The 21708-nt window shown below is 33.3% G+C and overlaps 2 protein-coding genes across 2 annotated transcripts in view; one reads left to right on the top strand and one right to left on the bottom strand.

Moving 5' to 3' along the window:
• Positions 1-21047, top strand: part of LOC127849911 (uncharacterized) — a 91809-nt gene extending 70762 nt beyond the window's left edge. The window contains exons 2-5 of the mRNA XM_052382660.1: positions 18256-19156; positions 19694-19760; positions 20489-20583; positions 21042-21047. Of these exons, the coding sequence (XP_052238620.1) occupies positions 18256-19156; positions 19694-19760; positions 20489-20583; positions 21042-21047 (1069 nt within the window). The remainder of the gene's footprint in view (positions 1-18255; positions 19157-19693; positions 19761-20488; positions 20584-21041) is intronic.
• The window catches only part of LOC127851067 (N-acylglucosamine 2-epimerase-like), a 113585-nt gene that overhangs the window by 50931 nt on the left and 40946 nt on the right, over positions 1-21708 (bottom strand). The window lies entirely within an intron of this gene.

The raw sequence follows: 21708 nt of genomic DNA, 5'->3' as shown, positions 1-21708 counted from the left end.
CAATGCATTATAAAATAAAAGTGAAAAAGATAAGGTATTATTAACAAATTGCTTACGAACGTTGCAATATAGCCATAATAATCGTTAACATAATTTGCTGTATGTAAACGGATATATACTGCTTGAAAAGCGCTTTGACAGTTTTTGAATACTTATTCATATAAATAATAATTAAAGGATGTCCAATGTGAAATAATAGACTTATTGGTGGATAATAACAAAACATCTTTAGAATTTGCGACTACTACTCAAAACGGTTCAAAACAACGGAACATTTGCAATGTCCATAACAAATGTTACATTACCATAAAAATGTATGCACATATATGTAGTGTAATATATATATATATGTTGTACGCCTTATAAATGCATAATTAATTTTGCTATTGGCAATAATACAATAATACAATACTTTCAAAACGTGATCATGTACGAGTGTGCATAATAAATGTATTTTATTTCGTTAACGTTTCGACATCATAATTGTACGTACTTTTCTTTAAAGTCATGGTACTTTTCACTACCCATCATAGGACAACTTAATGTAACGGTAGCTTATGTTTAATGTCTGCTTTATAAACAAAACACTTACATACATAACATAAACATAATTTACATATACATTTGATGTTTGTCTATTGCTATGTTTTTTCATAAATTATATTATTACTAATAGACTGTTGTATCATCATTGATCCATCTATGTATTATGTATTATGTAATATTATGTACTATATATATTTTTCCGCCAAACGACGTTACGTTATAGTATGACGTTGACGTCACTTCCTTTGTATTTGTTTATATTAATGTGCTACTGATGAAGGCTATGACCGAAAAATGTTTAGTACATAAGACATTTTCATAAACAGTGACGTGTTTGTAAGATTTATTTTATTTTATTAATGTCTGCTTTGTGATTTAAGTTTTCATAAGTGTTAATCAAAGATCGTATTGCCTATTTCGTATTTATTTGATATTTTAGAATGCTTTGTGATGTCAGTGCCTACCGTAAACTATTTTAATATGATTATAGGTGCTACCTTATTTACAGGCAAAAGCTTTTTAAGTTTTTTTTGTTAACCATGTATTATTATTAAATATATGGACATTGACAGGTATCTGTCAGGATTCTAATTTTTTTCGCAAACTATTGTTGAATAGTTTAAATTTTGTCGCCACTAAAAAACTAGCCATTTTTAGCCATTCTTAAATCACAGTCTAAACTGCATACACTTAGATCTACTATAGTTACAATTTGAATGCAAATTTAGAATGCATCATGTTATATCATCCATATTTTTTTATTTAAACATTCAAATAACACAAAACACAGTACCTATATAAAAAGGTATGTGGTATTTTTTGAAGATACAAAACACTTCTCATCATTTATTTGCACATAAAATAATAGTTAAAACATAAGTAATACTAAAACAATGTCATCAACCTTCAGTACACGAATATTTACGTATATGAAATTACAAAGTGGTGTTATTTTATTACCTTTTACAAAATTAACAATGCTGGTTTTGTACTAGCCATAAAACATTTATCATTGATTAACAAGTAACTACCAATTTATTAATTACACAATATAAAGGAAATCATATTAATTGCATTATGCATTTACTAAACAAGCTATTTGCTACTGTTTAGAATTACACTATCTTACTAAAAATGATCACAACAGGTACTTAGTGCTTTTACATACTTGTGGTTAGTTTTGTATTACTAGTTTGACATTTATTGGCAGACACTTGTCGATATACAGACTAAATTTGTATGGGAACTTTCATATTTGTTCAGCATAATTGCCTTCAAATTGTTAATTTAACAACCCTTTGACATTGTTTGCACATCTGATCTTATTATACCATAGCTGATTTTTGTTTATAGACAGATATAGTCTTTTCAAAGTTCTATAAAAGTTCACACATGCTCCATCCAAGTAAACCAACAGAACCAATAAAGATCACAACAGATAATAACTGTGTACATAGCTTGGAAACTTCGATAGTTCAGGAATCCCTCCTTTGTTGATTTCTGTAAACCAACACTGTCAGTTTTGCTGGATAGAATGTCTTGTGTGATGTCCAGCTCTTGCCTTGGCAGACCAGCTTCTAAAGACGGAAAACCAACAAATATCTTAAAATCTGATCAATAATGCAGACAATTTATACATGCCTTGTTTTTTGTTGACTTCGAATCTGGTAGATTTTTTACGTAAAATTGTAGTAAGAAAATCCTAAGGTATCGGATTTTGTGGTTTTAGGCCTAAACTTATTATAGTGATATGAAACCTTTCGGGATATCGGTAAAGTGCGAGCAGACGAGGTGAAAATACGTTAAAAATGAAAGCTAAACGATTAAAAAGTTAGATCGGAATATCTTTAAATTTTGTAAATAAATGTGTTTCTAATGGATAAAAACGACAACTTACCAGAATATTGCTCATAATCACACGTACAACTTCTTTCAGAGAGCGAATGGAAAATGCGTCACAAATTCTGACAAATAAACAGTAGGGTGTCGTTATTGAAATACCGCGATAATACTGGAAGAATAGAGATGCCAGCTATAATGTTTAAAACAAATATTTTTCTAACAAGCGTTTGTGATTTGTCAGGATAATAATAACAATAAGATATCGAAAAGATCAAAGCAAGTAAATTCGACAGAAATCTGAGATTCGGCAATATATTTAACTTTTAAGACGGGTTATGTTCACGTAAATTGTGTTTGGTAACGACTGTCACTATATGTAGTGAACCAGTCTTCGGCTTATACCCACTGAAGATGAGTAATCAGGGGAGATAATTGAGTAATGTCTTAATTCTGGAACGGTTGCGAATAAAAACAAACAATGCGAGAATATTTAGTGCGATTCGCTACACAATTATGATGTCATTGATATAATTTTTCCTGAGGTATGTATTTACATGTGAGTTAGCATATGTCAAAGTGTTTTTTATTTGTTTAAGGTCATTGATAGCATCGCGAAAATATATGTCTCGTCGTATTTTTTTTTGAGACGCATTCATGTGTGGTATTCTTATGTAATTTTATGTCTAAATTTCCATATGTATGAACGGTCAAATCCCGCTTCGCGGGCTTTTGCCCGTATTAACAAAACTTTGTTTTCGCGGGGTCAATATTGTTTTAAAGAACAATATGGAAACTGAGCGCTTTGATACTAACAATCATCTTATAGCGTCTTACGAATCGAGAAATCTAGATTACCACCCACCAAAAGCTCGCATCAATAGCGTCCAAATATTAAAGCCGCGTTTTAGAAACAAGTGTCCCGACTTAATTGACCCGGAGTCTCGTCGACTTGACCTTGGATCTTTTGTATCTGATCTGAAGTCTTGTGTTTTAAGGCAGTAGCAAGCGGTCAATAAAGTATTGATCAGACCCGAAGTTATAGCTTTGTTACAACCCGTTTTGTAATAAAAACCCGAATTGTAATAATTATTACAAAGTGGGTTGCGATGCATTATTATATTTCGGGTCGACAGTAACAACCCATTTTGTAATAAAAACCCGAAATGTAATAAATTTTAGCATGTCCATTAAATCAGAGACACAGAATTTTTTAGAAGTTATTTTCATGTTTAAATTAGTTTTAGAGTAGGTATTGACTGTTCCCCCGACCTTTGTTCTTACAGACTCCATCAACAAATCATAAATGTAATACTTTATAACAAAGTGGGTTGCGATATATTATTACATTTCGGGTCGCCAGTAACGACCCGTTTTGTAATAAAAACCCGAAATGTAGTACATTTTATCATGTCCATTAAATCACAGATACAGACTTTTTAAAAGTTATTTTCATGTTTAAATTAGTTCTAGAGTAGGTATTGACTGTTCCTCCGACCTTTCTTCTTATAGACTCCATCAACAAATCATGAATGTAATACTTTATTACAAAGTGGGTTGCGATGCATCATTACATTTCGGGTCGACAGTAACAACCCGTTTTGCAATAAAAACCCGAAATGTAATAAATTACATCATGTCCATTAAATCAGAGATACAGACTTTTTAAAAGTTATTTTCATGTTTAAATTAGTTCTAGAGTAGGTATTGACTGTTCCTCCGACCTTTGTTCTTAAAGACTCCATCAACAAATCACGAATGTAATAATTTTTTACAAAGTGGGTTGCGATGCATTATTACATTTCGGGTCGACAGTAACAACCCGTTTTGTAATAAAACCCCAAAATGTAATCAATTGTACCATGTTCGATAAAGGCCCAGATACAGTCTTGTTTAAATTCAATTTCAAGTTTAAATTAGTTTTAGAGTAGGCATTGACACTGTTTAGAGTAGGTATTTAGAGTAGGTATTTAGGTTAGGTATTCCCCCGATCTTTGTTCTTATAGACTCCATCAGCAAATCATTAATGTAATTATTTATTACAGAGTGGGTTGCGATGCATTATTACATTTCGGGTTGACAGTAACAACCCGTTTTGTAATCAAAACCCGAAATGTAATAAATTGTACCATGTCCGATAAGGTACGAGATACAGTCTTGTTTAAAGTTATTTTCAATTTTAAATTAGTATTAGAGTAGGTATTGACTGTTCCCCGACCTTTGTTCTTATAGACTCCATCATTAAATCATGAATGTAACATTTTTTACAAAGTGGGTTGCGATGAATTATTACATTTCGGGTCGACAGTAACAACCCGTTTTGTAATAAAAACCCGAAATGTAATAAATTGTATCATGTCTATTAATTCACCAGACCTTAGTTCTAATATTTTTTCATCAAACAATGATAAATGTAAAAAGATATTACTAAGTGGGATGAGATGATGTGAGGGAGGGAGGGAGGGAGTCTCTGATGGCGTTAGCTATTACAGTTCCCAGGAGTTTCAACATTTCCTGGCTGAATGGGACATCAATAATTCTCAAAAGTAATACACTTACAGTTTAAATCTTTTAACATAAAATTCAACAAAACCATCTGCTCCGAAAACAAGTTCATTATTAACAGGGGCGATAGTATCATACAATCCCCATGATTCAACAAATTGAGAGTAATTCAATCTTTTAAAATCAACAAAAATTCTAAATCTAAATAATGGCAAAAACATAGTAAGACTATCGATAACTTTTAACTGTTTTTCATGATGTTTTGTTTGATTTTGCAAATGCCAAATAGCAATCTGGAAATAGATGAGATCACTAAAATTGTGTAATTATGTCAAGCACTATCTGCTTTAAAATAAAAAAAACCCTAAACATCTTTTCAGAAAGATTGATTTTTGATTCTGAGGCAATATTTAACAAATATATAACAGTTTCATTGAGGGGACTACAAAAGGTCATTCTATAAATAGGTGCGAAACAGTTTCAATATCTTTACAGAATAACAATTTGAGATTTATGAAATTCATTTCAGGTAAAGGTTAACGTCGGTCAATTTTTTTTTCTTTTTCATAAAATTTATTTATCACATAATTGGGGTGTAAAACGCCCCAAGTATCCGCTTAAAAGAAATTAAATGAATTTATATAAGGTGACTTTAAATAATATTTAACAATAGTAAGGAAAGAAGAAAACTAATTATTTAAGAATTAATTGATACACACAGTCTTTTTACCGTCTGCACGTTTTATGTATTAATATATAATTTGTAACAGCCTTTTCACGTCTGCACGTAGATAATGAAATGGATATTATATAGAATTAAAGAAATAGTGAAACGGTTTTAACAAATAAAAAGTCACCGACCTAAATGAAGCGGATCTTAATTAGTAAAATGATTAAGAGGTTGTTTTATTTAATTTAAATGCTAACAAATCACACTTCAAACAAAAGAAAAAAGGTGCTCCCAGCGAACCACCCCAGGTCATGCCCGAGCACCCCCGTGATGGTCCGCCAGGAACATGTCAAGAAGTCTACAGCTGAAACCAGATGATGGAGCTGAAGCACGTGAGATCCTTCAGTACCACACCTCACCCGCCCCAGCCCCACCATCCGGCCAAGCCGGAAATAATTATGTAACAATAAATGTATATTAACGAAAAAATTGGAAAAAGCCTCTTTACTTAAGGAAAGGTTAGTCAAGTATCCTATGACCTACATGAATGAAAATGTCTTAATGGTATGTCGAAATACATAGTGATGAAAAATGAGTGATAATGAAGTTCAATGAGTGAAATGAGATGAGCACAACACTGGGTTACATAATATATGAAACAAAGATTGAAATGATTCATAGGAATACTGATGATTTAAGAGATGATGCAATAATACAATTTACAATTCACAAAAACTTCTTCACACAAAATTAACACTGTCGCGTTCCCTCTCTGATTTGAGGTCGGTCAATTTTTTTTCTTTTTCAAATACTGATTATTCATTATGCGAATGCATTAGTAATACTAATTAGATAGGAATTCCTATTAGTTTACATTATAATATTTTATATACAATCGAAACAATAAAAAGTACTTTATCTTGATTTCTTATAAATTTTGTATCCAGAATTCAACAATATTATTGAATACAATTGTTTATAAGCAGAGTTTACCCCAAAAAATGTAAATCAAGGGAGTTAATACAAAAATGTTTGCGTCTCCCTGTGCTCTTAGAAGTCGGCAACGGTTAATCAAGGCCGACTCTTAATGGCTATACTGGATTTTTGCCATGAAGAGACTTTCTTCAATAAAAAATATACAAGCGGAATGTGTCGCCCCTTATTAGCCTGTACAGACTGCACAGGCTAATAATGGACGAAAATTTACACACATGCATTAAACCCCCTTTTCACAGAATGAGACTTATTTGATTTAATCACTGTTGTAATTGTATTCGTACGCCGTGTTTAATGAAATGTAGGTATACTGTAGGCTACTTGTGAACAATTTTAGAACAAGTCGGTCCTTTATATTGCAATTGCCTAACTTACCTCAGGATGATGAAACACATTTACATGACATAATTGAAAACTATAGTTTACGCTCGATGTTAATAAAAACATAGCAGTAACCTCGAATACATGTATCTGAAAGTAACAGGCAATTAGTACTACGTTAAGAATGGAAGTTTGAAAGATGCCTTCAGTGTGCAACTCATTTTAAATTCACGTCAAGGAAAACGTAAAAATGCAAAAATTAAACAATTAATGATCGTATAATCAATTTGTTGTATCGATTAGAATTATTCGCTAGTCAGTTCGCGACATTGTCGTGTAATCAATAGCTTTAAATAATATTTTATTAATATCGTTGTATTAAAACTTTGAAATTTACAACATTATATGTTTTTTGTTCAACTTAACCTTAGTAAAAATTAACAACTATGTTAGTTTTATTAACGCCCTGCTTTTGCTGAATCAAGGATTATAATAATATAACATCCTAACATTTAATCAGTGTTCATAATTATTTTTATAATGCAGAAGCATGTATAATTATTCAATTTGAGTAACATGTGAAGTTTACACGAGACCGACTGTATGCATAACTGAATGTTCACTGGCCCGACGTAATGTTTCACTAGACCTGAACAGTCAGTCTAGTAGTCATGGCGTCTGTTTCAGTACGATATGTTCAATAAAACATATGAGCCGCGTTATGTGAAAGTGGGTTTAATGCATGTGCGTAAAGTGTCGTCCAAGATTTGCATGTGCAGTCCGCACAGGCTAATCAGGCACGATACTTTCCGCCTAAACTTAATATTTGCTAAGAAGAGACTTTCTTAAAACGAATAATATCATAAAGGCGCAAAGAGTCGTCCCTGATTAGCCTGTGTGGACTGCACAGGCTAATCTGGGACGGAACTTTTCGCACATGCATAAAACCCCTTTTTACAGAGCAAGGCCCATTTCTATTGTATGTAAACCGCTATGTAGCTAAGCTTACTCAAACAGGAAGATCAATTCATTAGTCTTCTACATATGTCAGTGTCAAATAAACATTATTATATATGTTTAACTCAATTTCAAATAAAAATGGCATACGAAAAGGATAGAACTCGAATAACTCGAATGAATATTTCTTTAAAAAGTTAACTAGTCTATAACTAATGCTCTATGGAGAAGCCAATGAGGGGAAAGTATCTGTTTTATTAACGTTATACACAAGAAAAGGCCTCATGTTTTCTCAGGCGGGGTAAGATAATCATATTAAATATAATATTCATGATAATAAATTAATTTGATTTTTTTGTACGAATTAATGTGTTTTCACAGTTATTATCCACAATATTTTCTTTAATTCGTTGTGTTTCGCTAAGATGATCCACGGTGGAACACGCATTCTAGAATAATAAAAATAGTACTTAATCAATTATACTTAATTATTCACATACTATTCTGTTTCTTATGAAATGGTTTTGGTACCTTTGACGCAGTAGTGGAAACTGCAGGTCTATTAAAATATACCGATACTGACGTTTCATATCGGAATGACGCAGTTGTGAAACATGCCGCCAAGAACATTAAGTATTATACAATACACTCAGTATAAAATATATGCTGTTAACGCCATCATTTTTGTATGTCTATTAAAACAGATACAATAATAAGTGAATAGAATTAACTATGATTATTATTTCCTTTTGCTTACTGTTGAAAATATTAAGGTGATCGAATGACTGTATTGGATAGAGAAAAAGTAATCAACTTGTGCGATTATTTTATATTATGTTGATATTATCAATTAGAATATTCAATTTACATAAAAGAGACAGCAAACATATGCTTAATGCTAAATGATTAAAACAATCTACTCATTTTTTTGTAATTTATGCATAAGCATTACGTAATAATGTTACTTAACGAAGACTGTGTAATTGACCAATTTTGAAATTTTTAATAGTATCCAGCATTGAAAATAAAATCAATCATTTAAACAATGAGAACTTTTTTTTGTAAATGAAATTCACCACCGAAATTATATATTCATTATGTAAATGACTTATTGATTCTATTCTTTGAATGATTTTGACATGTTTTTTTTTCTTTTTTGTTTTACCCACTATTTGTATACATCATTTTGTGTTGTACTTCTCAAATACATGTACCATGGCTTTGCTTTCTCAAGCACATACTGTGTATAGGCTATAACTTTGCAATATGCTATTAAATGCCGAATAAATGTAATGTTATGTTATTTTGAACATAGAATTGACCAAAAAGGCCTTTTAACAGATTTTGGCATGTTTTGAAGTTTATCATTATGCTTTATAATGATAAATGTAAACATTGGATCGAAAAAGCTCCAGTAAAAAATCAAGAATAAAATAAAAAAAAGGAAAACAAAGTAGGCATCATCAGGGCTCGATCCAGTGACCCCCGGAGTCCTGGAGTAAAAACCAATTACACCGCTCGGCCATCCTGCCAAATATGTATGAGTGACGTATTTTATACTTTATATAAGCAATCTTCATAGTTTCACAAAATTAAACTACAACAACAGAACTCTCCAAATTAATTAATCGCTTCGCGTTGCAACGCTTTATAATTTTCAGGTGTTTAAATCGTCAAAAGATGCATACAATGGCTATATTTTTAGACCATGGTAAATGTTCAGTATTACTCTTTCCTCACACATATCATAACTAAAACGAAAATGTGCGAATCTGAAACAACTTTTTTCAATTTTGTCAATTTATCAAAACGTGAAAAGATCCCTTTAAGCAACAAAACCACATCAATGGCAAATTTATCTGTCTTCAAATATATAACGAACTTTTCATATATATGTATGTCCACTTCAATCATTTTGAATGTGAAAAATAGACAAAAAAAGACCTTATTATACCCCCACAAACGAATTTAGGGGGGGGGTATATGAGTGAACTTGTCTGTCTGTCGGTCTGTTTGTCTGTCGGTCTGTCCTAAAGCGTTTAAAAGGGCCGTAAAACAATAACTAACATACTTGTTAATAAATTGATTGTATTCACTAAAATATAACTCGAAAAAAACCCACACCAGATTCGACATATATCCTGACACTTATTCCACTGATCGGGTGTGTACGTTGGCCGGGGTGTTGGTGTGTACGTTGGCCGGAGTGTTGGTGTGTACGTTGGCCGGCGTGTTGGTGTGTACGTTGGCCGGCGTGTTGGTGTGTACGTTTATTTAGTATATTGTAACATAAACACAATGATAGCGAGCAGGTGATTTAGGTAGTTTATCTTGAATGCTCTGAGCTTTAATCAGTATATACGAGCGACGCGAAGAGTCAATAGCTGGGAGTTGTATTATTGCAACTAGTGATTTAGGTACAAAGTCCTCAAATACGCCCCGTCTTATTGAGCAGAACGTATGCAGGCAAGGATTTTTTAAGTTTGATGTAAATTTACAGGTAAGAACGGGTTAATTGTATTGTTCTACAAGTATCTATAGTGCATTTACATGTTTACTTATATTTAGAAAATGAGCACTGGCTGATTACAGACGACAGTTTACATACTTTGATTTGAACATTACGTTTACACTTTTAGAAGTTAGTATACACTGTGTATTCGACGTAGAATTATGTCGAAGATTCGTAGGCTATCAGAGGAATTATAAGGCTATTGTCGTGTATATATAATGGTTTATACAGTGCGCCAGGTAATTATTTGGAAAATGGGGTTTCCACCCATTGATTTTGAAAAATAGAGGGATCTCATTCTTGAAATAGGGTGAAATTAGTTACAAAAGTGCATACCTTAAAGTCATTGCTGCTTAACTTCTTTTGAAGCTGCACACTTGTATTGATTCAATAAAACTGTAAACTATCATAATTAACTTATATTAACTGATGTCTTATAACATCTTTAATCCTTGAAACTGTCCATGATATAAACTTTAAATAAAAAAAATCCCTGATGTTAACTGATATCTTTGTAACTGTCAACTGATATTTTGGCGCCACAATCGCGGACGTCTTTCTACCTCTCTTTCACATTTTTATATTTCGCATCGTAATAGAAACTGAAAGTACAGACGCTTTACAAATATATGCACAATGAGCGACGAATTAAGTCAGATTAAAAAGGCATGTATGTCGTCGTAAATAATTTGGTCAGTCGCTATATTAAAATATGAAAATATTTTCGCAGATCGTTTGAATAACTTTTAATGTCATCCAGATATGTAATAATGCATCGCAACCGACCAAGTAATACTTTATTACATTTATTTTTGTTTAATGAAATGTACCAGACCGAAGGTCGGGTGAATAGTCAATTCCTACTCAAAATTGTTTTTAAACATGAAACACTATTCTAACAAATATATTATCTCGGACTTTATCGGACATCGGACAATTAATAACATTTCGGGGTTTTATTACATAACGGGTTGTTACTGTCAACCCGAAATATAATAAGGCATCGCAACCCACTTTGCAATAAGTTATTGCATTCATGATTTTGTTATGGAGTCTACAAGAGCGAAGGTCGGGTGAATTGTCAATTCCTAATCAAAATTGTATTTAAACTTGAAAATAAATTCAAAACATATCAACATCTCGGACTTTATACGACATGGGCAAATGTATAAAATTTTGGGGTTTTATTACAAAACGGGTTGTTACTGTCAACCCGATATCTAATAATGCATCGCAGCCCACTTTGTAATACATTATTACATTCATGATTTGTTGATGGAGTCTATAAGAACAAAGGTCGGGGGAATTGTCAATACCTTCCCTACAACTTCTGTTAATTTGAAAATAACTTAAAAAATGACTGTATCTCGGACTTTGTCTGACTTAGTTACATTTATTACAATTCGGGTTTTTATTAAAAAACGGGTTGTTACTGTCAACCCAAAATATAATAATGCATCGCAACCCACGTTTTAAAAAATCAGTACATTCATGATGTGTTGATGGAGTATACAAGAACAAAGGTCGGGGGAAGTGTCAATACCTTCTCTAAAACTTATGTTAACTTGAAAATAACTTCAAAAATGTCTGTATCTCGGACTTTGTCTGACTTAGTTACATTTATTACAATTCGGGTTTTTATTACAAAACGGGTTGTTACTGTCAACCCGAAATGTAATAATGCATCGCAAACCACTTTGTAATAAATAATTACATTCATGATTTTTTGATGTAGTCTATAAGAACAAAGGTCGGGGGAATAGTCAATTCCTACTCTAAAACTTATTTAAACATGAAAATAACTTCTAAAAAAGTCTGTATCTCTGATTTAATGGACAATATAAAATTTATTACATTTCGGGTTTTTATAACAAAGCGGGTTGTTACTGTCGACCCGAAATATAGTAATGCATCGCAACCCACTTTGTAATAAATTATTACATTCATGAATTGTTGATGGAGTCTATAAGAACAAAGGTCGGGGAAACAGTCAATACCTACTCTAAAACTAATTTAAACAAGAAAATAACTTCTAAAAAAGTCTGTATCTCTGATTTAATGGACATGATAAAATTTATAACATTTCGGGGTTTTATTAAAAAACGGGTTGTTACTGTCGACCTGAAATGTAATAACGCATAGCAACCCACTTTGTAATAAATTATTACATTCATGATTTGTTGATGGAGTCTATAAAAACAAAGGTCGGGGAAATACCTACACTAAATACCTACTCTAAATACATACTCTAAACAGTGTCAATACATACTCTAAAACTAATTTAAACTTGAAAATGAATTTAAACAAGACTGTATCTGGAACTTTATCGAACATGGTACAATTGATTTCATTTCGGGTTTTTATTACAAAACGGGTTGTTACTGTCGACCCGAAATGTAATAATGCATCGCGACCCACTTTGTAATAATTATTACAATTCGGGTTTTTATTACAAAACGGGTTGTAACATAGCTTGAGCGTTGATTTATCGTAACCGATTGGTCCCTAATCACGAAGCCAGGAAACTTTATTAATATATATATTAATATTTGTTTTATTGTTTGTTTCTAAGTTCATTTGTGTTGCTCATATTTCTTGAAACCCGGAGCTCGAGCTATACATTACATGGACATTAGGACGGACAAATACTTATTATAGTTTATAGAGAAAAACATTACTAAAATATTAATATTGGGGTCTTTGATCAGAATGTGAATGATTTATTTTCATATGCTTCATATTAAAGTTGGCTTGAATGCGTCTGTTTGCTTTGTATCACAGAATGTATCGTTCACCAAATCGACAATCGCCCATCTCTGCTAGTTCGATTCCTGTCAATATAGCATCAGTGTTGCATAATTACACATAATCGCGTCACCTTTACTTTATAGCATATTGTTATTTTGATAAAATATAAGGTATGTATTTGTACAAATGTGATTGTTTAATTGAAGTAAAGTAAGTTAAAGCAGAAACGAAGCGATGAACTGCTAAACTGTCAATTATGAAATCGAAAGTAGAAGTATGCATGTATGTACATGTTACACACTGTGCAAGTAAAAACGGTGTATATGTAGTCTTAAAATTCATTTTCAAGCAAGTAAACCAAAATAAAACAATTAAGATAGTATTTTATACCAAAGGACGAATGTGGCCCATGATAAACTAATAAGGCGATTTGTGACTTTTAATTTGGCCTTACTCGTGTTATCACGATTTTTGGCAAATATACACGATTGTGTTTGGTAAAGAAGTCAGAATTATTGCCTGTTTTTTGTGCTTGGGGATTTCCCTAATCATCAAACATGGACGTTTTATAAAAATTATATATTAATATTGGTTTCATTTTTTAAGTTCATATGTGTTGCATTTAATTCTTGAAACCCGGAGCTCGGGCTATAAATTACAGAAGGACGGACGAATACTAATTATAGTTTAAAGAAAAAACATTACTAAAATATTAATATTGGGGGATTTGATCATAATGTGAATGATTTAATTGCATATTCCTCATATTCAAGTTGGCTTGAATGTGTCTCTTGTTCTTTGTATCACAGTATGTATCGTTCACTAAATCGACAATCGCCCATCTCTTCTATTTCGATTCGTGTCAATTTAGACTCAGTGTTGCATAATTACACATAATCGCGTCACATTTTCTTTATTACATAAATTATGTTATTGGAATAAAATATAAGGTATGTATTCGTGAAAGTGTTATTGTTTAATAGTAGTAAAGCCTATTAAAGCAACGAAACGGCGAACTGCTCGACTGTAAATTTTGAAATCGAAAGTAGACATATGCATGTGTGATCGTGTTAAAAACTACAAATATAAACGTTCGCTTTGTATTCTTCAAGTTTCTTTGAAGCCTGTACACCAATATAAACGTATAAAAGTAGTATGTTTATACCAAAGGAAGAATGTGGTCCATTATACAGTAATAAGGCGGATTGTGACTTGTATTTTGACCTTAATCATATTATCACAATTGTTGACAAATGCAGATAGTACGCGATTGTGTCTGATTAAGAAGTCAAACTATTGCCTGATATTCTATGCTTGGGGATTTCAACTTTGGTTACGACACGATACTGCACAAGGAAAAATACCAATTCTTTTATTGAAGTTAAACGATTTAATTTAAAGAAGCATATTGACAGTACAATGTACAATCATATTTTATTTATCTAATAATTTTAATATCCTATTCATTAACGATGAACTGAGTGTACTGCTATGGCATTGAACATGGTCGGGTGTGTAGCTTGTTTTCTTACAACATAAAACAAGCATTTGGATTTAGATCCTAAATTATATGTGTGAAGGTATGGAATGAAAAATGTGTGTTTACAACACAATAATAATACAACATAGTATATCACATTAGCATCATACTTATCGTCAATTACGTTTTAACACATTTCAAGTTCTCATTATTGTTTTCGGAACAAAATTCACAAGACAATAAAACACATGGTGTGATTACAAACACGTTGTTTTATTATTTTGGATTTTGTTGAAGGTATTATAAACTATCACGGACAGCTACTTTGTTTAATATATTCGATACGAATGTTATTATGCCTCCCTTCGAAGAAGAGGGGGTATATTGCTTTGCTCATGTCGGTATGTCGGTCTGTCGGTCCGTCTACCAGGTGGTTGTCAGATGATAACTCAAGAACGCTTGGGCCTAGGATCATGAAACTTCATAGGTTCATTGATCATGACTCGCAGATGACCCCTATTGATTTTGAGGTCACTAGGTCAAAGGTCAAGGTCACGGTGACTCGAAATAGTAAAATGGTTTTTGAATGATAACTCAAGAATGCATACACGGCCAACAGGGCAAAATCTGAACAATATTACTGAAGCAACTGGTCTGTAATCCTAAATCTATAATTATCAGTCAAATGAAACATCATCCTTTGAATAAAATACAGTGGATCAGTAAAATATTATCAGAATATGAGATATTTTGTATATTTTGTATATTAAATATTGTGTTAATGTTTAATTTTGTTGATTAATATAAATATAAGCAGGACAGGGGAGGTAATACACTAATATATCTTTCTTATATACAAATATATATAAACACATGCAATAAGTTTAAATGTCATGTTTTATAAATAGAGGAAATTTGTTCATGTCAGTGTGAGATCATTTGTTATTTTTTATGATCACATTTATTATAACTTTGACAAAACAACACTTAACTGAATATCACAATGGATTCCACCCAAACAATACCCCACGCCCCTACCAGAATCCGTCCCCCCCCCAACCTCACACCCCCCAATTTTGTTTAAACATCCCACATGATACCCCCCATCACTCCTCCCTACTCCCACCCCCTCCTATTTTTTTAAACATCTTGTAAATTACCACACCCCCCATTATACCCCCCCTCGCATCCCCACCCCTCCTATCCCCCCAACCCCCATTTGTTTTAAACATCTTATAAATTAACACACCCCACATTATACCCCCCTCTCACCCCCACCCCCCTACCCCCCTACCCCCCACCCCCCTCCCAAAAATAATTTTGTTTAAACATGTAATAAATTACCACACCCCACATTAAATCCCCCTCTCACCCCCACCCCCTACCCCCACCCCCCCCCCAATTTCAGTTGTAAACATCATATAAATTACCACACACCCACATTATATACCCCCCTCTAACCCCCCACCCCCTACCCTCCACCCCCCCTACCCCCCCCTACCACCTCAACTCTCCCCCCAATTTTTTTTAACATCTAATAAATAACCACACCCCACATTAGACCCCCCTCTCACCCCACCCCCCCTACCCCACCCCCCACCCCCCAATTTTTTTTTACACATCTTATAAATAATCCCACCCCACATTATACCCCCCAATGATTTTTTTTTTTTTTTGTTACAGCCTGTGGCATTTGGATTGGGAAAATTAGCGCGATAAACCATGAAATTGGGAAAAATAGCGCGATAAACCTTGAAATAGGGTAACATTATAAATATGATTATAAGAACAGAATAAAAATCGCTAAGTTCATGTTTGACAGCATTTTTATATTATAAAGTGTTGCTTTCATGTCTTCTTACAACGTTTAGTTAATATTCTTCCACATGCATATTAAACTTGCAATAATCTATAGATTCTTCAATATACATGTACGTGTACCATTATGATTTAATCATAATCTCTTTAAGGGTATGAATTTAATTCAGGATGTTTTTTTAAAGTAAAATATGATATGGTGAAAACATTAACAAATATTAACAAACACGCTTTTGTGTTCTTGCTGTGTTAATGTTGTATTAAATGGAGCTAAAATAATACATTTCATTTGTTTACCTTTTAATATCTTGCACCAATGCTATTTCACCAAACTATACAGAGTGACAAACATAATAAAGCAGAATATGCATATAAATCTGAATATACACAGATCCACTATCATATAAATCAAATCATGTTTGTCTCTTTCCATTTTCGAACGGTTCTCGTCTTAAATGCTTTAACTTTGTGAACTCCAGTTTCCCAACACAGATTTCCGTGACGCACATTCACTGTGAACATTGCTAATAAATATTTGTTGTTGTTTATCTCAAACATAGTATTTTGCGTTAATTGACACACACATTAAATTATCTCCTAATAACCATGTGATATCCGCTGTTAATTTTAGTGTTATTTATCATTTTCGCTGCTCATCGCAAACATCTCGTCTGCTTGCCGCCATCTTGGACGTGTGTAAAAACAGGCGTTAACAATCAGGATACATCGACTATCGTCGGTATCCTCCGCAATATAGATAGAGATGTGTGGATAGCAACGTAAAATCGTATTCGGATACATTCGCGAACATTCGTAAGTCAGTTGTCATTCGACGAAGACTCGACACGCTCGATCGGCACTCGTTGTACGAAATTAACACTAAATGACATTGTAATCTTATTGGCTTAATTGGAAAAATTTGGTTATTTTTGGGGAAGTTTTGGTCAGATTTTTAGGAAAAAACGTCATTTTTTGCAATTGGGAAGCAGCCGAATATCGGCGGTAATTTAGGGCAAAAAAAATCACTTCCTCCCTCTCACCCCCACCCCCCTACCCCATCCCACATTTTTTTAAACATCTTATATATTACCACACCCCACGTTATACCCCCTCTCACCCCCACCCTCCTACCCCCCCATCCCCACCCCCCTCCCAAAAAAATATATTTTTTTAAACATGTAATAAATTACCACACCCCACATTATATCCCCCTCTCACCCCCCACCCCCCCTACCCCTCCACCCCCCATTTTTTCAACATCTTATAAATTACCATACCCCACATTATACCCCCCTCTCACCCCCACCCCCCTACCCCCCCACCCCCTCAATTTTTTTAAACATCTCATAATCTAATAAATTACCCCACCCCACATTATACCCCCCCTCTCACTCCCCCCTACCCGCCCCCGGCCCCCTCCAAAAAAACACAAAAAAACCCTCTCACTCCCCCCTTGATCATGACTGGCAGATGACCCCTATTGATTTTCAGGTCACTAGGTCAACGGTCAAGGTCACAGTGACTCGAAATAGTACAATAGTTTCCGGATGATAACATACATTAGGTCAAAGGTCAAGGTCACAGTGACAAAAAACGTATGCACACAATGGCTGCCACTACAACTGACAGCCCATATGGGGGCATGCATGTTTTACAAACAGCCCTTGTTTAATTGAGTTGTTTTCATCCAAGATGGTCGGTAAGATGGTTGTTAGAAACAATAGTTGTTCAAAATCTGAATTAATTAGATGTTCCGGACAATTGATTGTATTCGCACGAAATCTAAGTAAAAGTTACATGCAGTATCTATGTCTTTAAAACAACCGTGTTTAGTCAAGACAATGCATATTTTATATTTTTCAGGAAAATACACCTCAGAATGGCTTTGGCATCGGATGTATGTGGGTTTTGCTTTAAAGAACCCGTATTTGGATTCTGTGAAAACTGTAATATTTCGCTTGGTGTAAGTTGCTTCTCAAATCATACTAAGATACATTTATTTACTAGTCATATTGTGTTTCCGTTGGATAACTCAGACAACGAGACATGCTTATCGGTACGCATAGAAAAAGACATACATGAACAAAAATGCCAAAAGCACGAAACAGACCCTCAGTCGTTTTATTGTGGAAGGCATGACGCAACCATATGTGGTCGATGTATACTGGCTGACCACATGACTTGTAAAGATGAAATCGTTGATCTACATATAACAAAGTTTGATGAACAAAAGGCGAATTCCCTTCTGGTCTCTTTAAACGAAATCGAAGGCGAAATAAAAGACCTTCAGGTCCGTGTAGACAGAAATGTTAAACTAAATGACGAGTGTAGAGCCTCATCTATTGACGCAATTAAAGATTTTCGAAAGAAGATTGATTTAAGGCTTAACCAGTTACAGTTCGAAGCAGAACAATCCACAGAGAGGAAACACAAAGAAAATATGAACAGTCTGGTTGAACTTGCAAAAATCTGCAAAGACGTTTCTCTTCGAATTCAAATGCGTGGAGAAAAAATCGAGGAATTATCAAAGAAAAAACAAGAACGGCATTTGTTTGTATATTCTAAAAAACTGGCCATTGAAATTGATGAAATAAGAACAGCTATTAAGCAGTCAAACTTCAAAAACCATATTACAAAATTCACATTTAAAGAACACCCAACATTGGAAAATATTCTTCAGAAAACAATTCTTGAAATTGGAACACTTCAAGAGGCTTGTGATGGAAGCGAAGAATTAGTTGACGATACACATGCTTCATTAACGGTAAGTGTTCATCTGTCACAGGACAAAACCGTTCAGGCTGCAACCTTCTTATACAACAACAATGAAACACAGGAAATATCACCAGTTCTGAACCTCCTGTAACGACCCTCTATTTGTTTATATAAGGCAACTAATTTACCGACATTCAACGCACAACGTATGCGCAGAGATTTTACTGGAACCAGCTTAGCTGGATCAAATCCCTGCCTTCAACAACAACCACTTGATGTATACGCTTTAATTAAAATCCCTTTTACGCCCCATGACTTCATAAATTACACAATTCAAACAGTACACACATGACTTATCGATAAACAGAAATACATAATGGAAGGACGGACAACATGGTATCCAATAACTTCAGGTAGCTATTATTTGAACGGTCTATGCTAAGCAAGGGGTGTTTAAAAAAACTTATGTGTTAATGAAAAATTTATCGCAGAACTTAAATGAAAACAAATTTAAAACATCTTTTTTTCTTTTCAGCGATTTTGAAATCCATGCATGTAGTTTCTGTCCAAACGTTATATATTTTAGGGGACTCCTGAACATGCAGATGAAAGCTGTGCGCGGAATATAACACAACCGAAGAATTTTGCGTCCGGTAACATTTTATGTACAAACAGAATTGATCAATCGATTAAAATTAACCCATGTTGCCCAGCATTCGTGAAACCCACGGGTTAGGGCTGAGACCTTTTAAAGGAACCTTTCACGTTTAGGTAAATTGAAAAAAATGAAAAGAATTGTTTCAGATTCGCACATTTTCGTTCTGGTTATGATATTTCTGAGGAAACGGAAATACTGAAAATTAACCATGCTCTAAACTATCCATTATATGCATCTTATGACTATTTAAAAACCTAAAAATTATAAAGCGTTGCGACACGAATATATTGAATAATTTGGAGAGTTCTGTTGTTGTCGTTTTATTATGTTACACTACGAGGATTGCTTATATAAAGTATAAAATACGACAATTCTCTATGAGCACGGATGGCCGAGTCTTCCAAGCGTTAGACTTTTACTCCAGAGGTCATTGGTTCGAGCCCAGTTGAGGGTAACTGTTTTATATCTTTAATCTTATTCTTATTTGTAATGGAGCTTTTTAGATCCTATGTGTGCGTGTATCAATATAAGGCATTTAATGACAACCTTCACTACATGCCAAAATCTTTAAAAAGTCTCTTTAATAGCTTTGTTACAAAATTAGTTATTTAAATATTGAGATGTTGTCTATATAAGTTAAAAATGCAGTGCAATAATTATATAAATTTGGTACAAGTAAATCTCATTTTGAAAGAATTGCAAAATATGTAAATATTATTTTAGGAAATCAACCTCCTGGAAAAATGACGGTTGAAGCGCCATCAGTTCTCGAACGCTTTTTTCGTATTAAGTACGAGTTTTTAAATGGACAACAAACGGTATGTTTAAGTCGCGTTTACAAAACTTTATTGCAGTGTACGTACATTTTGTTTTTGTCATGCCCCAAGGTTGACGTGTTAAAGGCGAACCTCCTGATTTCCAAAGAACCAGTTTTGGAATAAAATTTAAAATTGTGTGTTGATAATTTTCAATTATTTATTTTGTGATGCTTATATAAATTGTGTTTGAAATTAACCAGGGGTCGTTTTCCAGAAGAATCTTAAGTTAAATTCTATTAATATCCTTAAATTGGGAAAATTTCTTAATGTTTCATTTCATATTTCAATGGTTTGGCATCAAAATTAACTAGAAAATAACATTATTATGTCAATGTTTTTTTAAGGAATATCAAAAAAGGTGTTTCTGTTATAGTAAAGAAATACAAAACATTGCAATTCTGACCTTAAGTGAAATTATCTTAGAAATGACTTAAGATGTTTATGGAATACCACCCCAGACCTGAAAGAGTTTGCTAGTATTTCGGCGCGCGAAGCTTATTTCTCAAACATGTTATTATCACACAAATGTATCGACTCAACTGTTTTTTCTAAGCGCGAGCTTGGAATGCTCACAATTATAACATAATGAACTTAAGCTGATTTACTTTGTACACTTGGAGACTTTTCTGATGTATCACGTATTCAAATCGATATAGCTCCCTTATTTTAGAACGGATTTTGTTAAAATGTAGCCTCAGACTAATTCAACACATACCGAATACTTCATGTAAATTTAATTGAAATTGATCAACAACAAAATATCAAAAATAACAAATTAAAACAATGGCTGAACAAGTAAAATTCTCAAAATCGTACATCGTAAAATAATAATGTGACAAGTAAAACGCATTATCTTACACGTCTTAAAGACCGACCGGCTTGCAACATTGTGCTCATGAATATTCATAGAAGCCATATTATTTGTATAATGAATGTTATGTTTTCTTGGTAAAAACCAACCGAGAATCATGAAATTGAAATTAAATTGAAATTATATAGCGTTGTACCACACCAAGTGTTTTTTTTTAACGCAGCATTTTTCAAACTTAAACATTTCAGTTATTAGTAACTATTTTTATTTAAAATTGAAGATGCGATCATTCGATCACAGTATGTGCATGCAAA

The sequence above is a fragment of the Dreissena polymorpha genome, chromosome 11 (genome assembly GCF_020536995.1).
Source record: "Dreissena polymorpha isolate Duluth1 chromosome 11, UMN_Dpol_1.0, whole genome shotgun sequence".
Classification (NCBI taxonomy): domain Eukaryota; kingdom Metazoa; phylum Mollusca; class Bivalvia; order Myida; family Dreissenidae; genus Dreissena; species Dreissena polymorpha.
The sequence above is the reverse complement of the archived record's forward strand: the minus strand, read 5'-3'. Positions and strand labels throughout refer to the sequence as shown.